The sequence below is a fragment of the Solanum stenotomum genome, chromosome 3, assembly GCF_019186545.1.
Source record: "Solanum stenotomum isolate F172 chromosome 3, ASM1918654v1, whole genome shotgun sequence".
NCBI lineage: Eukaryota > Viridiplantae > Streptophyta > Magnoliopsida > Solanales > Solanaceae > Solanum > Solanum stenotomum.
The window spans coordinates 68,912,030-68,927,933 of NC_064284.1; the positions used below are offsets into that span (position 1 = coordinate 68,912,030).

General features: G+C 33.4%; 1 protein-coding gene and 1 long non-coding RNA gene across 2 annotated transcripts; both read right to left on the minus strand.

Annotated features, from left to right (window-relative positions):
• Positions 1–2,590: 2,590 nt before the first annotated feature.
• On the minus strand, positions 2,591–5,090 carry LOC125860163 (probable protein phosphatase 2C 75). The gene is made up of 4 exons (XM_049540063.1): positions 4,890–5,090; positions 4,329–4,715; positions 3,367–3,472; positions 2,591–2,895 (listed from the first exon to the last, which is right to left on the minus strand). The coding sequence occupies exons 1-4, from the start codon at positions 5,088–5,090 to the stop codon at positions 2,591–2,593; spliced, it is 999 nt and encodes a 332-aa protein (XP_049396020.1).
• Positions 5,091–7,754: 2,664 nt separating this feature from the next.
• Positions 7,755–10,019, minus strand: LOC125860167 (uncharacterized). Its single transcript, XR_007445816.1, has 3 exons — positions 9,897–10,019; positions 9,369–9,446; positions 7,755–8,139 (listed from the first exon to the last, which is right to left on the minus strand). It is a non-coding gene; the product is annotated as an uncharacterized LOC125860167 (long non-coding RNA).
• Positions 10,020–15,904: the final 5,885 nt, after the last annotated feature.

Genomic DNA, 15,904 nt, shown 5'->3' on the forward strand with positions numbered 1-15,904 from the left:
TACATATATTTTTGTAATTTGCACCTCTTTTTATGTATTTTACATTTCATTTGTTCGCATCTGTTACCTGCATTTGTTTGTTTGTTTCTGATAAAATAAATTCTTAATTTCTAAACTAGATATTAGAGTGACAAAAATAATGATGAGCTAGAGAGCGGTTTCGAGAAAAAAAAAAACTACTGTATATTTGATTAGAATTTCTTATTTGTTTCGTTTTTGTGTGTGAAAATAAGGTGTTGCAATTATTTGTTGAGTTTTTGAATCAGGAAAATGACAGTTAACATATATACATTTCATTTTTCAACCAGTTTTTCCATCTAGTCAAAAAGTAATTATTATACTTATAAAATGACCAAAAAAAGTAAAACCAAAAAACTGTTATTTAATTTTTTTTTCTTTTTCTCAAGAATTAAATTTGTAGACAAAATCATTATTTTTATTTTTTATATTTAAATAATAAAAAATTGGTGTGTTTGTTAAAAAAAAAAAAAAAACAATATAGTGTGAGATTATCATTAAAATTATATTGCATAAAACTAATGTTTACATAATCAGTTATTACTCTCAATCAATTTTTATACAATTAATTTAGTGTACGTGCTTTGTACATGTGTATTACGTCAATCAATAAAATTATATATATAAAAAATAAAATTGTGATTGATGTTAAATTAAATGATATAAATAAATATTTGTTAAGAAATGTCTTATAAAAAACCGCTTAATGTGATCAATATATAAAGGCATAACTCTCCCACCACGGCTAAGAAAGGGATGTGAGCCACCATAATAATAGTTTTCCCCGTTAGAATCGCCTCCGATTCCAAAGTGTTGTGGTGGGCAGCCATAAGGGATATATAGTTATACTACACAACTAGCAAACACGTAACAAAAGACATCTCATCAATCCTTTCGATCGAAGCATATCTTCAACACCCTTTTCCACACCTCCTTGACCTTCTCCTATTTCAATTATTGTACGTCTTCTTTGACGGGTGATGCCATCGTTGCTGCTACATCTACCACTTAAGATCTTCCTAATAATCATCAACTCTTTTACAAGTACAAGGTACATCTATCTCTACAAAATCAAGCTACTTGCATCGATAACCGTTATAAGTATTGATCCTTATTCGCTATTTAATTTATGTCCACTTTAATCTAGCCTACTACTAAAATGAAGAAGAAAATATGAAAAAAGGCGCATAGGGAGGTGCGTCGATCGTTGCCTATTGATAAAAAAAATAAATCATTGCAGTATATTTTTTTCCATTAGTATTTAGCTAATGAAATATGAAAAATAACTGAACTTCATTACAGTTTGAATGCCAGTTTCACCAAGAAATGTTTCTTTTCCTTATCTCATACCAAAATAGGGCTATTGCTGATTGAGTCTAAACATGCTGGAGAATAAGTTTAAAATGTTGGATCGGAGTTCATCCTGCTAAAAGCTGGTTGAAAATTGGCCAAGCGGAATAACGGATCCTTCCAGCAATATTATATGTTCTCATAGATGCAACCTTCGTTTTCATAATGTCATTTTATCCAAAGCTCACATGAACTAAAAGCACAGAATCCAACATCACACAGGAAAAATATATATACTGCAATTATTTTTTTTTATCAGTAGGCAAGGACGCACCTCCCTATAAGGCGCAGCAGACCTGAGGCGCTGTCAGCTCGCGCCTTACAAAATACATAGGGAGCTGCGCCTTGCGTATTCTTATCCTAATTTACACGGCGTTTATCCTATCGTTTAATGTTGCCCACTTGATTCTCAACTTATTTTTATTGCCCTTTTGCCAATTTTTTTGCCCTTTAGGCTCCGAACTAATCCTCCAAGCTAGCAAGCTCCTCAGAGGGTCGAACTGGATAAATAAGAATATATTAGAACAAGTTAATGTGGAATGCCTAATTAATGACAATGAAAAATTCCTTCTACTCATCTCCAAGCTGGAAGTTATTCTATAAAAATATATCATTTTATTTTGAATAGAAACTTTGGAATGAGCTGAGTTAACATGATATGATATATAACCCGTATGATCAAGTTTCAAATATCAACTTGTTTTGAATAAATATGTTTTCTAAAATACTTATAATTAAAAGTAATTTATTTCGCTAATTAATTTGAAAAGCATTGTTAAACAACAATTATTATTTGATCATGGTTTTAAAAAGTGCTTCTAAAAGTTACTCGAAAATGCTTTTTGAAAGAAAAAAAAACTTTTGTGGAGAAATTACTTGCTTCAACATTTGCTTCTCCTCAAAAATATTTTTTATTTTCCTAAATGCTTGGCCAAATATCTAAAAAGAAATTAAAAAAAACAAATACTTTTGACCTTGGAAAATCAAGTTTGACCAACCTGCAGACTAATTAGAGAGAGATACATGCTAATGAAATTTTTCAAAACTAAATCAAGATTAAGATTGAATATCACATGCAGCATATATCCATTGCCATAAAAGGCTACTTGCTAAAAGCAACTTAACAGAAAAAAACAATTTGCAGTCAAATACAAATCATAGTCTTTAATTAGATTCCTCAACCATCTCCAAATAAGAAATTCACCTTGCACTAAGTATTCAACTAAACTTCAATATAGTCAATCTTCAAATCAACAACAATAACACTTATGTTATCTTGGCTACCCCGTCCCATAGCTAGCCGAGTAAGCAACGCTGCTGCTGCTCTGCTTGGGGAAGAGAATACGTCTCCTCTACCGGATGGCTTTTCTTTTTGAAGACATTTTCTCGCCACCTGACACGCCTCTTCATTTGATATAACGTTCCACAAACCATCACTGGCAAGAATTAAACACTCATCTTCTGCTTCCCTTTTTGTGAAGCTAAACTCTGGCTCAGATATGATATATTTCTTTAGATACTTGTCTCCTGTTTGCAATGCAAAATAAAAGAAGGAATCGTCCGTCAATACTAGTATCTAATTGAATGTCATCAAGGTTATATTATATATCTTGGTTGATATTCAATCTCTACAAGGCATTCAAAAATTAACAAAACAATTGAATCTGTAAATTTTAGTTATATAATGACGTAGGGTTTCTTCTTGAACCATAACTAACCCTACTAGAAAGCCATTGTTAGATGCATATAAGTTACAACTAACTCAAAAGGTATCAAACCAACTTATAACTCAATTTTGTTTCTACTTTTAGTTGTCATCTTATAAGCAGACATTGAATGAACACGTATATCCTACACACAATTCCAACATAAGCCTTAAATCATGATTGTCTCTATTTCATAACCTAAAACGAATGATGGATATAAGTATGTATTGCTTCAATTGGTAACTGCAATAACGTCATTGCATAGGTTACTGAAAAAGGGAAAATAAGTTACCTATTGCACGAGACGTAGCCAGTATTCCTAGAACTCGTGCACAGTCGTCAAAATCAACATGGCCTCCACATGCCTCTATTCTAGCACGTTCCTCTGGTCTGTCTGGCTGTAATGAAAAGTCAAATTATAGTTGTGCACTACAATACCATATTGTCATATCTCAAAGCTGGAGCAAGAAAATAATTGGATATTTCCTTAGCTAAATTTGAGACTTCAACAAACAGAGAATACAAATTAACATAAATCTTTCCATCAAATCCAATTTACAAAACTCTTGTTACATGCTTTATTTAGTTGCACCAAAATCATAGTGTGCTTTATGAATATTTAATCAAGTTGTACATGTGTCAGCCAAACATGTAATTACTTATAATGTATCATAATAGGAGGGATAACCCTAGCTAACAGTCCGGTCATATCAATTAGACAAAATGCAAATGTCTTGTATTAAAATTAGGTATGACAAATCAATTTTATTTTTAAGGTGAGGCCTTTTCTATTGGTTGTCAAAAGAAAAAAAAATGTGGAAGAAAGCGGGTTACTCTTGTATAAATGTACATCTTAATTTTATTAATTATATTTAATGACAGGGGCGACTCAATGATATTGGGGTCTAAGGCACAATCCAAAATAGAGGCCTTAAATATAATTAATAAAACAAAAGTTCATATACTAGCAACACAACCTTTGCTAACATATTAGTTTCCACATAATTTTGTTATGTGCTGAATTTTTTTTAAATAATACTCTAAAGTCATGGTAACGGCCTAACAGGTATAGTGAGATGTAGGCAAAATTCACCTTTTCTCTATCAGGTGGATCAAAAGGCAAAATTTCTTGATATGAAGTATTTTACTTGACCTAGATTTGAATTGAACCACTTACAAATTGAATAAAAGAACATGATATATTTAGATCTTCTAAGAATAAAAATATATATTTTTTTTTCATAAAATTCATACCTTGTGATCAATAGATAGAGGCATGGCTCTCCCACCACGGCAAAGAACAGCACGTGAATCTCCGCAATTTGCCACAATAATAGTTTTCTCTGTTAAAATTGCGAGCACGGCAGTGGAGCCTCCTATTCCATAGTTCTGTGGTGGGCATCCACAAGGAACACCTATGCCACACTCATAGCACGTAACAAAAGCCATATCATCAATCCTCTCAAAGCAGCTTTTCAACACCCTTTTCCACACCTCCTTAACCCTCTCCCATTCCAATTGTTTTCGTCTCTGACGGGAGATGTTATCATTGTTGCTGGTGCTACCACTTATGATAGTCCTCGTCATCATCAACTCTTCTAGTAGTATAAGGTACATTCTATTTCTACACAATCCAGCAACCTGCATCAATAATTTTCGCTAGTTTAATTTATTTTATTTTATATCCACTTTAATCTAGGCTAAAATGGATCGATTTAGATTTTTATAAATTGTTGCTTATCGATGGAAGGAAATTGGTAAAGAAAAAATATGAACGGATGATAAGAAATCAATGGGGCGATGTTTTTTTCTTACATGAGGTCCACCATGTCCATCGTAAACAGCAAAGAAATCAATGGGGCGATGTTTATTGATATAAGGGGAGCAAAGATTTGGCCAAACAGATATCTCATCTTCCATTGAACTCCTTCTTCCAATTAAAGAAATTGCTCCAACCAGCGGCACTGCTTCTTCTGCTGCACCTGTGCCTGATGTTGCCGAATTAGAATCAGACATCCTGAGATTGATCATGAAAAATTAATCAGCAAATGAAGAATCAGAGAAGCATTTTCGAGAAAATCATCAATTAAAAAAGTGCAAAAGCCTTCTAGGGGAAATCGTCATTGAGATTGATTCTTATTGTTACAAAAAAGACATAGGGCATTTATAGGAGTGTGGAAAAGTGATAAGTACATTTTTTGTATTTTTGTAATTTGTATAGTAGGAAGGAACTCGTGAATGATTTCAAATGTATTATACATGTGTATATACATATAATATTTTTGTAATTTACATTTGTTTTGTATGTAATTTGCATTATTTATGTTCACATTTATTACATGCATTTGTTTGTTTCTGATATAATAAATCCTCAGTTTCTCAATTAGAGACTAGAGTGACAAAAAAAATAAAATGATGAGATAGAGAGCAATTTTGAGAAAAAACTATTATGATTTATTACTCCCTTTCTCCCTAATTACTTGTCCATATTTTCTTTTTTTATTGTCCCTAATTACTTGACCATTTTGACAAATCAAGAAAGGACAAATTTATTTTTACCTATTATACCCTCAATTAATTACTTTGAAAAATGAAATCTTATGTTTTTAATTCATCCAATTCATAATTAATAGGGATAAAATGGTAAACTCACTATGTCAATTATTGTTTTTTAATAGGTGTGTCAATTTCAAAAATAGACAAGTAATTAGGGACTGAGAGAGTATTTGCTTCTTATAGTGTGAAAACAAGGTGTAGCAACCATTTTTTGAGTTTCTAAGTCATGAAAATGACAAGCTTAACATAAATACATTTCATTTTCAACCAACTTTTTCCATCTAGTGAAAAAGTATTTATTATACTTATACAGAAAAATAAAACATTTAAACATTCTTACATAATTTGAATGAAAAGTACTTATTATACTTACAAAAAGACAGAAAAAGTAAAAGAAACAAAAAACTACTATTAGACCTTTTTTTCTTGTTCTCAGGAATCAAATTTGTAGATGAAATCATTAATTTTATTTCTTACATTAAATAATAAAAAATACTAGTGCTTTTTTTGTCAAAAGAACCAATATAGTGAGAAATTTTGCATTAAAATTATATTGCACAAAATTAATGTTTACATGAGTTGCTATTTTCAATCGATTTTCTCTGTATTAAAATGGAACAAAATTTTATACAACTACGTAAAAAAGAATAAATCTGTCAAATTTGGACAAAGTAAAATTTTAAATGGGTGTTTAACTTTTATATTGAGAAGTCAAAAATCAAATGTTTTGCTATCGATATAAGTTGCTCATAGAGTAAAATAATTAAAACAATAAAAATTGTATTACCAAAAAACATAAATGTAAGATTTCATTTGCTTACCACATAAAAGAGAGAAGTTCTTTTTCTTTCTTATCTTGACCAATTTCAAATATAATATTGAATCTTCATATAATATTTGAAAATAAAATGATAATATATTGAAGCGCCACTAATAATACTTGAAACTTTGTCATGTTCAATGGCTTGAAGACTCATGTTGGCCTCTTGTGTTGTTGTTGGCGCACATAACTTCAGTTTTTATTGTTGAGTAAGACTCAGTTCATTTTGCATTAGTCTTGATCTATTGATAGCAGGCAATGCACCTTATTCAAGAAGCTAAGGTGTTGATAGACCCATCTGGACACCAAAGAAATCTGAAAAATTTAAGGTCTCTTCAACTTGGAACGTACATCTTAAGGAAAAATGATATATAGTTTCTCCTCTAGAAGCTAAAATATGGCACAAGGACATTCCTTATAAGATGTACTTCATTACCTGGAGATCCCTTCATAATAGGCTCTCCGCAGATGATAATTCAGCATTAATGACACTAATACTAATTGCAATTGTTAGTTTTATACAGGAACGAACTAGTATAAAGAATTGGTTGAACATCTCTTCTACAAATGAGACTTTGCACAAAGGATATGGGAAGAGTTTGCAAGAAAAATTTGCATCAACTACAAGAACAACTCATTTGGAAATTTGATCATAGAATGTTGGAACTTCAAGACTACGAAAAACACTGTGGCATCATATATACATCTTGAAGATCATGCCTCCCATAGTATTATGAGAACTCAGGAGATCTAGGTGTAACTCAAAATTTGACACAGAAAAGCCCTCTGTCCTCAGAATCAAGTCCCTGACCACATTAATATTTCATCAACTTATCACAATTAAATTCAAAGGAATCTACACTAATGAGAAGTGGGAGGATATATACCTTTTCCACCTTATTTTTGGAGAAATATTGCTGGAATCCTACTATACCATGGTTAAATGGATATACCCTCCTACACACTATTGGGACTCAACACAAATGGTTCGTGCATAGAAGGTAAATGTGGAAGAGGAGGGGTTCTCAAAGATAGCACATGCAACGTGTTGATAACATTTAACCTACTTTTAGGCATTCGAACAAGCAACTAAGCTAAACCATTTGCATTGTTGTTTGGACTAAAACAGTGCATAGATAATAGTATGAACTAGATTGTTCCTGAAATAGACTTTCTCATGATGCAGAACACCACTAATGCAATACGGAGAAAACCCTAGAAGATCGAAGAAATTGTTATAGATATCGCCAGTCTTGTGGGATTCATGGAATTACTATCACCCACTGCTATAGGGAGGCTGTCACGATCCGATTTCTCAAGTCATTATGGCACCTACTATAACCCACCAGTAGGTAAGCCAACCTGTAACCCGGAACAACAAGTAATGGGTCTGAGGGTAGAAACTAAACAAGAGTAGGCAAATAACAATATAAACAGGCGGAATCAAACCAAAAACATATATACAAATAAAGATCCCTCCCAGAACCTGGAAGTCACTAGTACAGAGCTACTACCAAAATGAGTACAAGTCCCAAAAATGGACAACAGAGACTGGACTGTCTCGAAAGGTAAAAGACAAGTCTATATATACAGATGGAGACTGAAATAGTACAAAACGTCGTGTGCTCACTCCCGTCTCCGGATCAGTCTGCTCCAAGCTCGATCAACGCTGGCTACTAGTGCCCGGACCTGCATCACGAAATAGATGCAGAGCGTAGCATGAGTACCAAAACAACAGGTACCCAGTAGGCATCATAGGCCGACTGAACTTGAAAAGTAAAGGCAATATGAAAAGAAGGAATACGCAAACCGAAGTCAAGAACGAAAATCTAACTAACAATGAAATGCACACGAGTGTACAAAGAACTAACTAAAGTAATCTATAAGCTAACTACACCTAACTGGACCCCCATAAGCCCAGAAGGTACACTCGTGCGCAAGTTAAATAAAAACCCGAACGGACCCCCATAAGCCCGACGAGTACACAGAATAACTATAACTAAAGAGAATTGCATAAAAGAACCCAAGAACGAAGAACATCGAACCAGAACCTCAACCCTAATTAGTAGAATCTGACAGCACTGAGGCCGGACCTCGAACCGGATGCTCAGCAGAAGTACCCAAGTAACCAATCACAAGTATCAAGTATAAGAGGCCGGAACTCTAACCGGATGCTCTATATAGGTGTCTGAGCAATAGAGGCCGGACCTTAAACCGGATGCTCTATATAAGTATCTGGGCAATAGAGGCCGGACCTCAAACCGGATGCTCTATATAAGTATCTGGGCAATAGAGGCCGGACCTCAAACCGGATGCTCTATAAATGTGCCAATGTAGCTGCTGAAAGAGTCCCAATTGATCCATACTCATAAATATCTGTGGAACGCCGTCCACACATAGCCAATCAATGAAAGTCCTTGGAACCAAATCGAAAATCAAATTAAAATCGCGAAGTAGAACTAGTGTCGCCGATGTAACTCGTGAAGCCGTAACATCGGGAAAAATAAGGATAACTATAGTCGGAGAAAGAGTATCGCCTAACTAAGGCCCAAACTATCAGACTCAAGTCTGCTACACCAGTCTACAGGGATCTAAGCCGGCCGAGCGACGTCGGGGCAAAACTAAGGCCTATTGGATCCGAATAATGTATTTCTAAGGCAAGCCCTAGTCAAACCTAAACTAAGGCCCAACATTCTTCAAATAAACAATAATTAAGCATGCAAGCACTCCACATAGCGAGGAGGGTCCGTTAATAACACAAAGCATGCTCACAGTTACCCGATAATTCCCGAAATAGGCCGAAAACATGATTTCTTAACACCTATGCAAGATTCAATAACTACCCAACCCAAATCCCAACTAATCAACATGCATTCACATTCTCGAGCTCAATCTAAGAGAGGAAAACCGTAGCCTACCTGTAGGCCGATCACACGCGCTCCAAAATCACTCCTTCGGAGCTTTCCCTTTCCGAACGTCCTCGAAACGCTGCCCCGCTATCAAAAATAGAGTCACAACGTTAATACGGTCGTTTAGACACCAAAATCACAACAAACGGAGACGGGCCAATTTTGGAGTCAAAACGGGGAAAGTGGGACCCGCGCAGGAAATTCCGAAATTAACCCCAAAAGTGGGTCCTAACCAGTTTTCCCAGCTCATGTCCCAAAATGGGACACAATTCGGGGCTCGGGAACAACACAATATCAACATGCAACTAAAACCCAAATTTTCTCAAAAATTAGAAATGGGACAACAGTGAATTTACCAAAAACGAGCGGTCTACAGTAAAATCTGACAACACCACAATGTTCTCCTCGAAAAACCACTCAAGATAGCCTCAAAAATCACCAAAATTGGATCTAAAATGGCTAAGAAAACAAGTCTAAAAAATTTCCAAAATTAAGCTCACAAAAAGGGTGAGGCAGCAGGTATTTTACGAAAATTACCTCAAACGGGGACTCCAAATCACTATCCGAGCTCACCAACACGTTGTCCTCGAAATATCTCACAACTTTGCCTTTTGAATCGCCCAAATCGGTTGAGAGATGAGAGAGTTATGAGGGTTTAAGTTTGGGGAATATGTTGCTGTTTTTTCTGCATTTATTGCAGAAAATCTGCAATAATTCCAAAACTTAAAACTCCGACGGGGTGCTCCGAACTCGTTCGGAACCCCGTGCATGCAAACGAAATATGCAACCATACCAAATTCGATATTCCAGACTCAACGGCACAGTCGAAATTTCCATCAGAGGTCATTTCGATAAAAAGTGGGTCCCACTTCCAAAAGTCATTTTAAGTCAAAACTCACAAAAGGGCTCGGAAAGATATCGAAAACCTCCAGACACAAAAGAAGGATCAATCTAGACCAATCTCGACATTCTGGAGCTAACCACACTGACGGAATTCTCATCCGAGCGTGTTTACTCAGAATGTTGACTAAAGTCAAACTTAGGCTTAAACTTAAAGTTAAAACGTCTAATCGCACCGACTCACACTGAAAACTTCGGGAGTCATGTTGACCATGCTACTAGCCTAAAATGACCCTTCCGGAGCTGATGGAATCGTCAGAATTGGATTCCGATGTCATCTTCTTGAACTTTTGATCGAAAATGATCGTTCAAGGTTCATAAGCTCCAAAACACAAAAACTCGCACCAAGACCAAACGAACGACCAGGTGACCGAACTGTCAGTCCCAGCAAGTCATAAATGACTTGGAGTCGCTATAGGAATGCTCTAAACGACACACAGAAGGCAAGACACAGAAATGACCATAAGGGTCATTACAGAGGCAAACAAAGTGGCAGACAAACTAGCATCCCTCAGCCACTCTATGAAGTCTTAACAAATTTACCTGTAGTATCATAACAAGATAGGGGTCATTCCTAACCCCCATCTTGAAAGTGATTTTTGATTTTATTTTTTAAAAAAAAGGGTTTAGAATTGAATGTCCACGACTGACTTTGACATAAATAGTCTTGAATCAAATAAAAATGGAAAAAATACTGACTTTATCTATCACATTATTCATCGCTTAGAAGAATAGTTGCTAAAAGCAACTTAATAGAAAAGTCAAATTGAAGTCATTTAAGCAAATACAAATCATTGTCTTAAGCTTCCTCAATAAGAGAAAACTTTAAAGCGAAGCTCAATAAACCATCTTTAAATGGGAAATTCCCCTTAGCTGGTTATGTTAATTAACTATCCAAGATGTGCAATTCAAAAAGTTACCTTCTCCTCATGAAACTAAGCTTCAATAAAATTTATCTTCAAACCAACCACAATAACATTGATGTTATCTTCGCTACCCCGTCCCATAGCTAGCTGGGTAAGTAGTGTTGCTACTGCACTTGGAGAAGAAAACGCAGATGGTTTTTCTTGTTGAAGAAACTCTCTAGCCACCTGATACGCCATTTCATTTGATACAACGTCCCACAAATCATCACCGGCAAGAATCAATCACTCATCTTCTGATTCCATATTAATCATTAGTCTCTTTTTATTTATATAAATTTGTCTTACAATACATTTAAAAGGGGAAATACATTTATGAATATTAAGAGTCTGCTTGGATCGGCATAAAAGGGTAGGTTTTAAAAAGTAATTTTTTTAACTCAAATGATTTTAAGTAAAAAAAAAATAGTGAGAGTCCTACTTCTGGTCTTTAACTTATTTTAAGTTATTTTTAAATTTGTTAAACACTCTCAAAAACTAAAAACGACTTAAAAATATATTTAACTAACTTTTAAGCCAAACCAGACAAGCCCTAACTCTTTTGATATTGTCATTATACCGTGCTATTTTTTAGGGATTTTCATTTGATGTTCGATACCTTCATTGAAGTCTAACTAATCGGAATTCACATAGTGTAAGGTTCCATTTAGAGGAAAGGGTTTCCTATTAAGAATTTTTTCCATACCTAGGGCTCGAATCCGGGACCTCTTGTTAAGGAAGGATCAACCCCATCCACTATACTACACCCATTAGTGACAGACACTATTGTATTTTAGAGTTTCCATCGAAACTTATTTCTAAATCATAAAAAGATTCTAGAAAATACATACTTGATTTTATGCAGATAATACCTTGATTGTCAACCAGCACTGTAATGACCCGAAAAGTCATATTTGAATTTTTCAACATAAAATTACCGTTTAACCCCTCCAGATAGTTGTCTTGAATCATTCTTGATCAATCGGTGAAGTTGATTTGAGAATTTTGAACTATTCGTGTAACTATAGTTAATTAATTTACGGATAATTTTAGATAATTAATTTAATTGATAGTTAATGGGCTAAATTGATAATTTATTTAACATCCTATACTATTTGACTCATATTTATTAAAAATAAGTTACTAGGGTTTGACACTTCTAATACATAATTATTTTAATTAGAAAAAAGAAAGGGGCGGAGAAACTTGCCTCGCCGGACGAATGGCAGAGGAAAACATCTTGTTGCGGGTAACAAAGAAATAGTGCATCTAGTCCTAATTATTTTCTATAGCTATCTATTTATTGAATGGATGGCCATTTTCTTTTAGTTGACTAAGAAATTTAAGAGTTTTTCTTTTTAATATTGAAGCCATCAATTTGCCATGTTTTTGGGGGAATTAGTGGAGGCAAGATAATGATTAAGGCAAATGATAGATAACAATTGCTAGGAATAATGATTCAAGGTTTTATTGTGTATGTTTTAAAGGTATTGGAAAAAATATATATTATTATTTCGTGAGTTAGCATCCATTTCGAGCCATAATTGAATAATAGATGTATTATAATATATGAATATTATTAGAGTTATGATATCTGAGAAATTGAGACTTAATCTTAGGCTTGGAATTTAGGAACTCGATTATATATTTGGGTGAGTTTTTGGGTCTAGGCTAAACATATAGTAATATGAGTGTTGTTAGTTTCGAAATCTTATTGTAATTATGTACTTGAATAGATTACATTGATTTGGAAGCTCAACGAAAAGGGAATGCTCAAGTCCCAGAGTGAATTCTTGATTGATTGAGGCAAGTGGATTTCTAAACTCTTGTTAAGTGCATAAAACAGTGTATTTCCTTATGGTATATGTTTGGGAGTAATTGGAATTTGTGATGGTTGACTTGTCCATGTTGAATAATTCTAATGATGGAAAAAGGATAATAAAAAGGTAATGTGATTATTGTTAGTGTGTGGTGTTTGAGAATGATTTGAAAGGCTTATTGCTTAATTGTTGATATTGTATCACGGTTGTATTGTTGTGAATTGTACCTTGTTATGAAATGGTTATCTCCTCGTTATTTGTGTGAACATGTCATTTGCATTAGTTCTGAGACATAGTTGTGATAAGTGTTATGTGTGAAGATGTACCATTTTGAGGGACGTATCGCACGCCGCGATGGATACTATATATCGAGGGGCGTATCGCACGCCACGATGGATACTATATATCGAGGGTCGTATCGTACGCCGTGATAGATGCATGGACAGATATGTCCCCATGGGTCCCGAACTGAGAGATAGTAGGTGTGTATCGTTAGGTTAGACATGCATCACTATACTTGACATTGCATTTCATTGCATTGGACATTTCTATCATTGATGAACTTGATCTTGTGTGTTGCTGATCTTGTGAGTGCCTTTCTCTGGGAGTTGTGATTGATGAATATTGAGTTTGTTGTTAAGGATATGTAATTTGATTAGAGTGTTGTTGTTGAGCTGTGTGCTATGTAAACGGTGAACTATTAGGTTGGGCTAGTTTTATACAGGTTGTAGTTATGGAGATTCGGAAGGGGTGTAAGGAGTACTCGTATTCTATTCCCTTAGTTTGTGTTTAGGAGTTTACTTGTTGAGTACCGTGTGGTTTGATACTCACCCTTTGCTTCTACAATTTGTGTAGGTTATGAGCCTGAATTTTTATGGTACTTGCCATTATTTTCTTTTCCGAGGCTTCTTGGAGATTTGTGAGGTAGATGTTTGTCATGATCTCAGCGAACCTTCTTACTCCTATTTATGATCTTGTTCTATTCTAGAAACAATGTCATTTGAGACTTGTGGGTGTTCTTTTGATTCAATTGTAATACTTTAGAGGCTTGTACACACGACAACCAGATTTTGGGGGTATTTTTGAGTTGATTATAAAATTTCCACATTTTATTGTAATGGTTGAATTTTAGACTGACTTGTCTTGGTGGGATAAGACGAGTGCCATCACATCCATTTTTGGGTCGTGACAAGCACATAAGCTAAAGAAAAACTAAAACTCAATCTCAATTGGCTAAAATCTCGTGTTGATAACCTATTGTAAAATATGAATAATATACTACAAGAAATATAGACAAGATATATGGGGAGTAAAATGTAGAGATCATCTTATTCAAATGTCTTCAAGTATCACTAACAATGGTGAATGAACAATCTTATTTATAGGTTGAGAAATCACTCCAAAGGTCACCATATTAAGTGTCATTTTAAATAGATACATTTTTATCCAAAATAGTTCATAGAACCTAGGGAATATACATCCATGAATATAAGTAAGTTCATGTATTGAGAATATGGACAATCCACTAATTTAATGAATTTATAACAAAAATATTAATGTAGGCCTCTATTGGATTGTTGTTAACTAGGAACAATACTTATGAATTATATAATTTTTATAATTTCAATAATGTATTGATGTCTACCATTTTAGAAGGGCCAAACACATATACAACCCCTTTAACTTGTCCACATTTTTCATTTTGGCACTTTATCTTAGCATTGTTCCATTTTAACCCTTGAACTCCATTTTTTATGTTTCATTTTAACATGAAATACTATTTTTATGATTTATTTATTTTTATATATATTCTTCAATTGCAACTTCTTATTTTAAATCGACATGTGTCATTTAATTTTAGTTAAAAAATTAAAATTAACAAAAAATAATTCTTTTAAAATAATAATAATTTCTTTTTAAGAGTGTTATGTATTTTTGTGTGAAAAACAACCAACGAAATTGTGTTGGTTTTCTTTCTTTAAAATCACTGACAACCTAACAAACTCAGTCGAGTTTTAACATTGTTTAGTAGTGTTATTAGCAATGAACAAAAGTCTTTTTTTAGTAGTGTTATTAACTAAGTCAGTCGAGTCTTTTTGAAGATGGGGTTTTTTATTCGTATTGATTTATATTAAAAATTAAAAGTGAGTATTTGCATTAAATTTAGATAGCCTAGATGATAAGAAAAAATAAATAAGTAGTGTTATTTTATTTGATTGAATGTTTAAGAAAGAAAATCAAAGAACTTTCGTCAATTTATTTTCATGCAAAAATACAGAGAAATATCAAAAAATAATATTATTGTTTGAAAATTTTTATGTTCATTCGCGAATGTTTAATTTTTTTAATTAACATGCACATGTATATTTTTTTAAAATAAGAAATTGCAATTGAAGAACATAAATAAAAACAAATCATAAAAATTAGTATAAGTGTTTAAATGGTACAAAAAAAATGGAGTTGAATGGTTAAAATGGAACAAGGCTAAGTTGGAGTGTCAAAATAAAAAATGAGGGCAAGTTTGAGGGGTTGTATATGTGTTTGGCCTTTTAGAAGTATTTTGAGTTTTGACTGTCATTATTGACATATCTTTTAGTTACATTTAAAATTATTTAAATATGTGATTTAAATATTTTTTGTCACATTTAAAATTATTTGAATATGTGATTTAAATTATTTAAATATAATAATTAATAAAATTATTTAAATAGAGGTTATATACTTAACAAATATAAGTAATCATTCACAAGTAATAAAATAGGCATAACACATGAACGCGAAACTATAATATTGGTACATGATTCTCTTATGTTGCTATTAACTAAGGTCAATACATATGAACTATGTGATTCTTATAATTTTATAATGTATTTATTTCTACCATGTCTAAAGTATTTTGAGTTTAACTGTCGTTATTTAAATA

Coding starts and splice junctions, on each gene's coding strand:
- LOC125860163 (XM_049540063.1), bottom strand. CDS start 5,090: ATGTCTGATTCTAATTCGGCAACATCAGGCACAGGTGCAGCAGAAGAA. Junction 4,716..4,889: donor ATGGACATGGTGGACCTCAT/GTAAGAAAAAAA, acceptor TTATTGATGCAG/GTTGCTGGATTGTGTAGAAA. Junction 3,473..4,328: donor CTCTATCTATTGATCACAAG/GTATGAATTTTA, acceptor TTTTCATTACAG/CCAGACAGACCAGAGGAACG.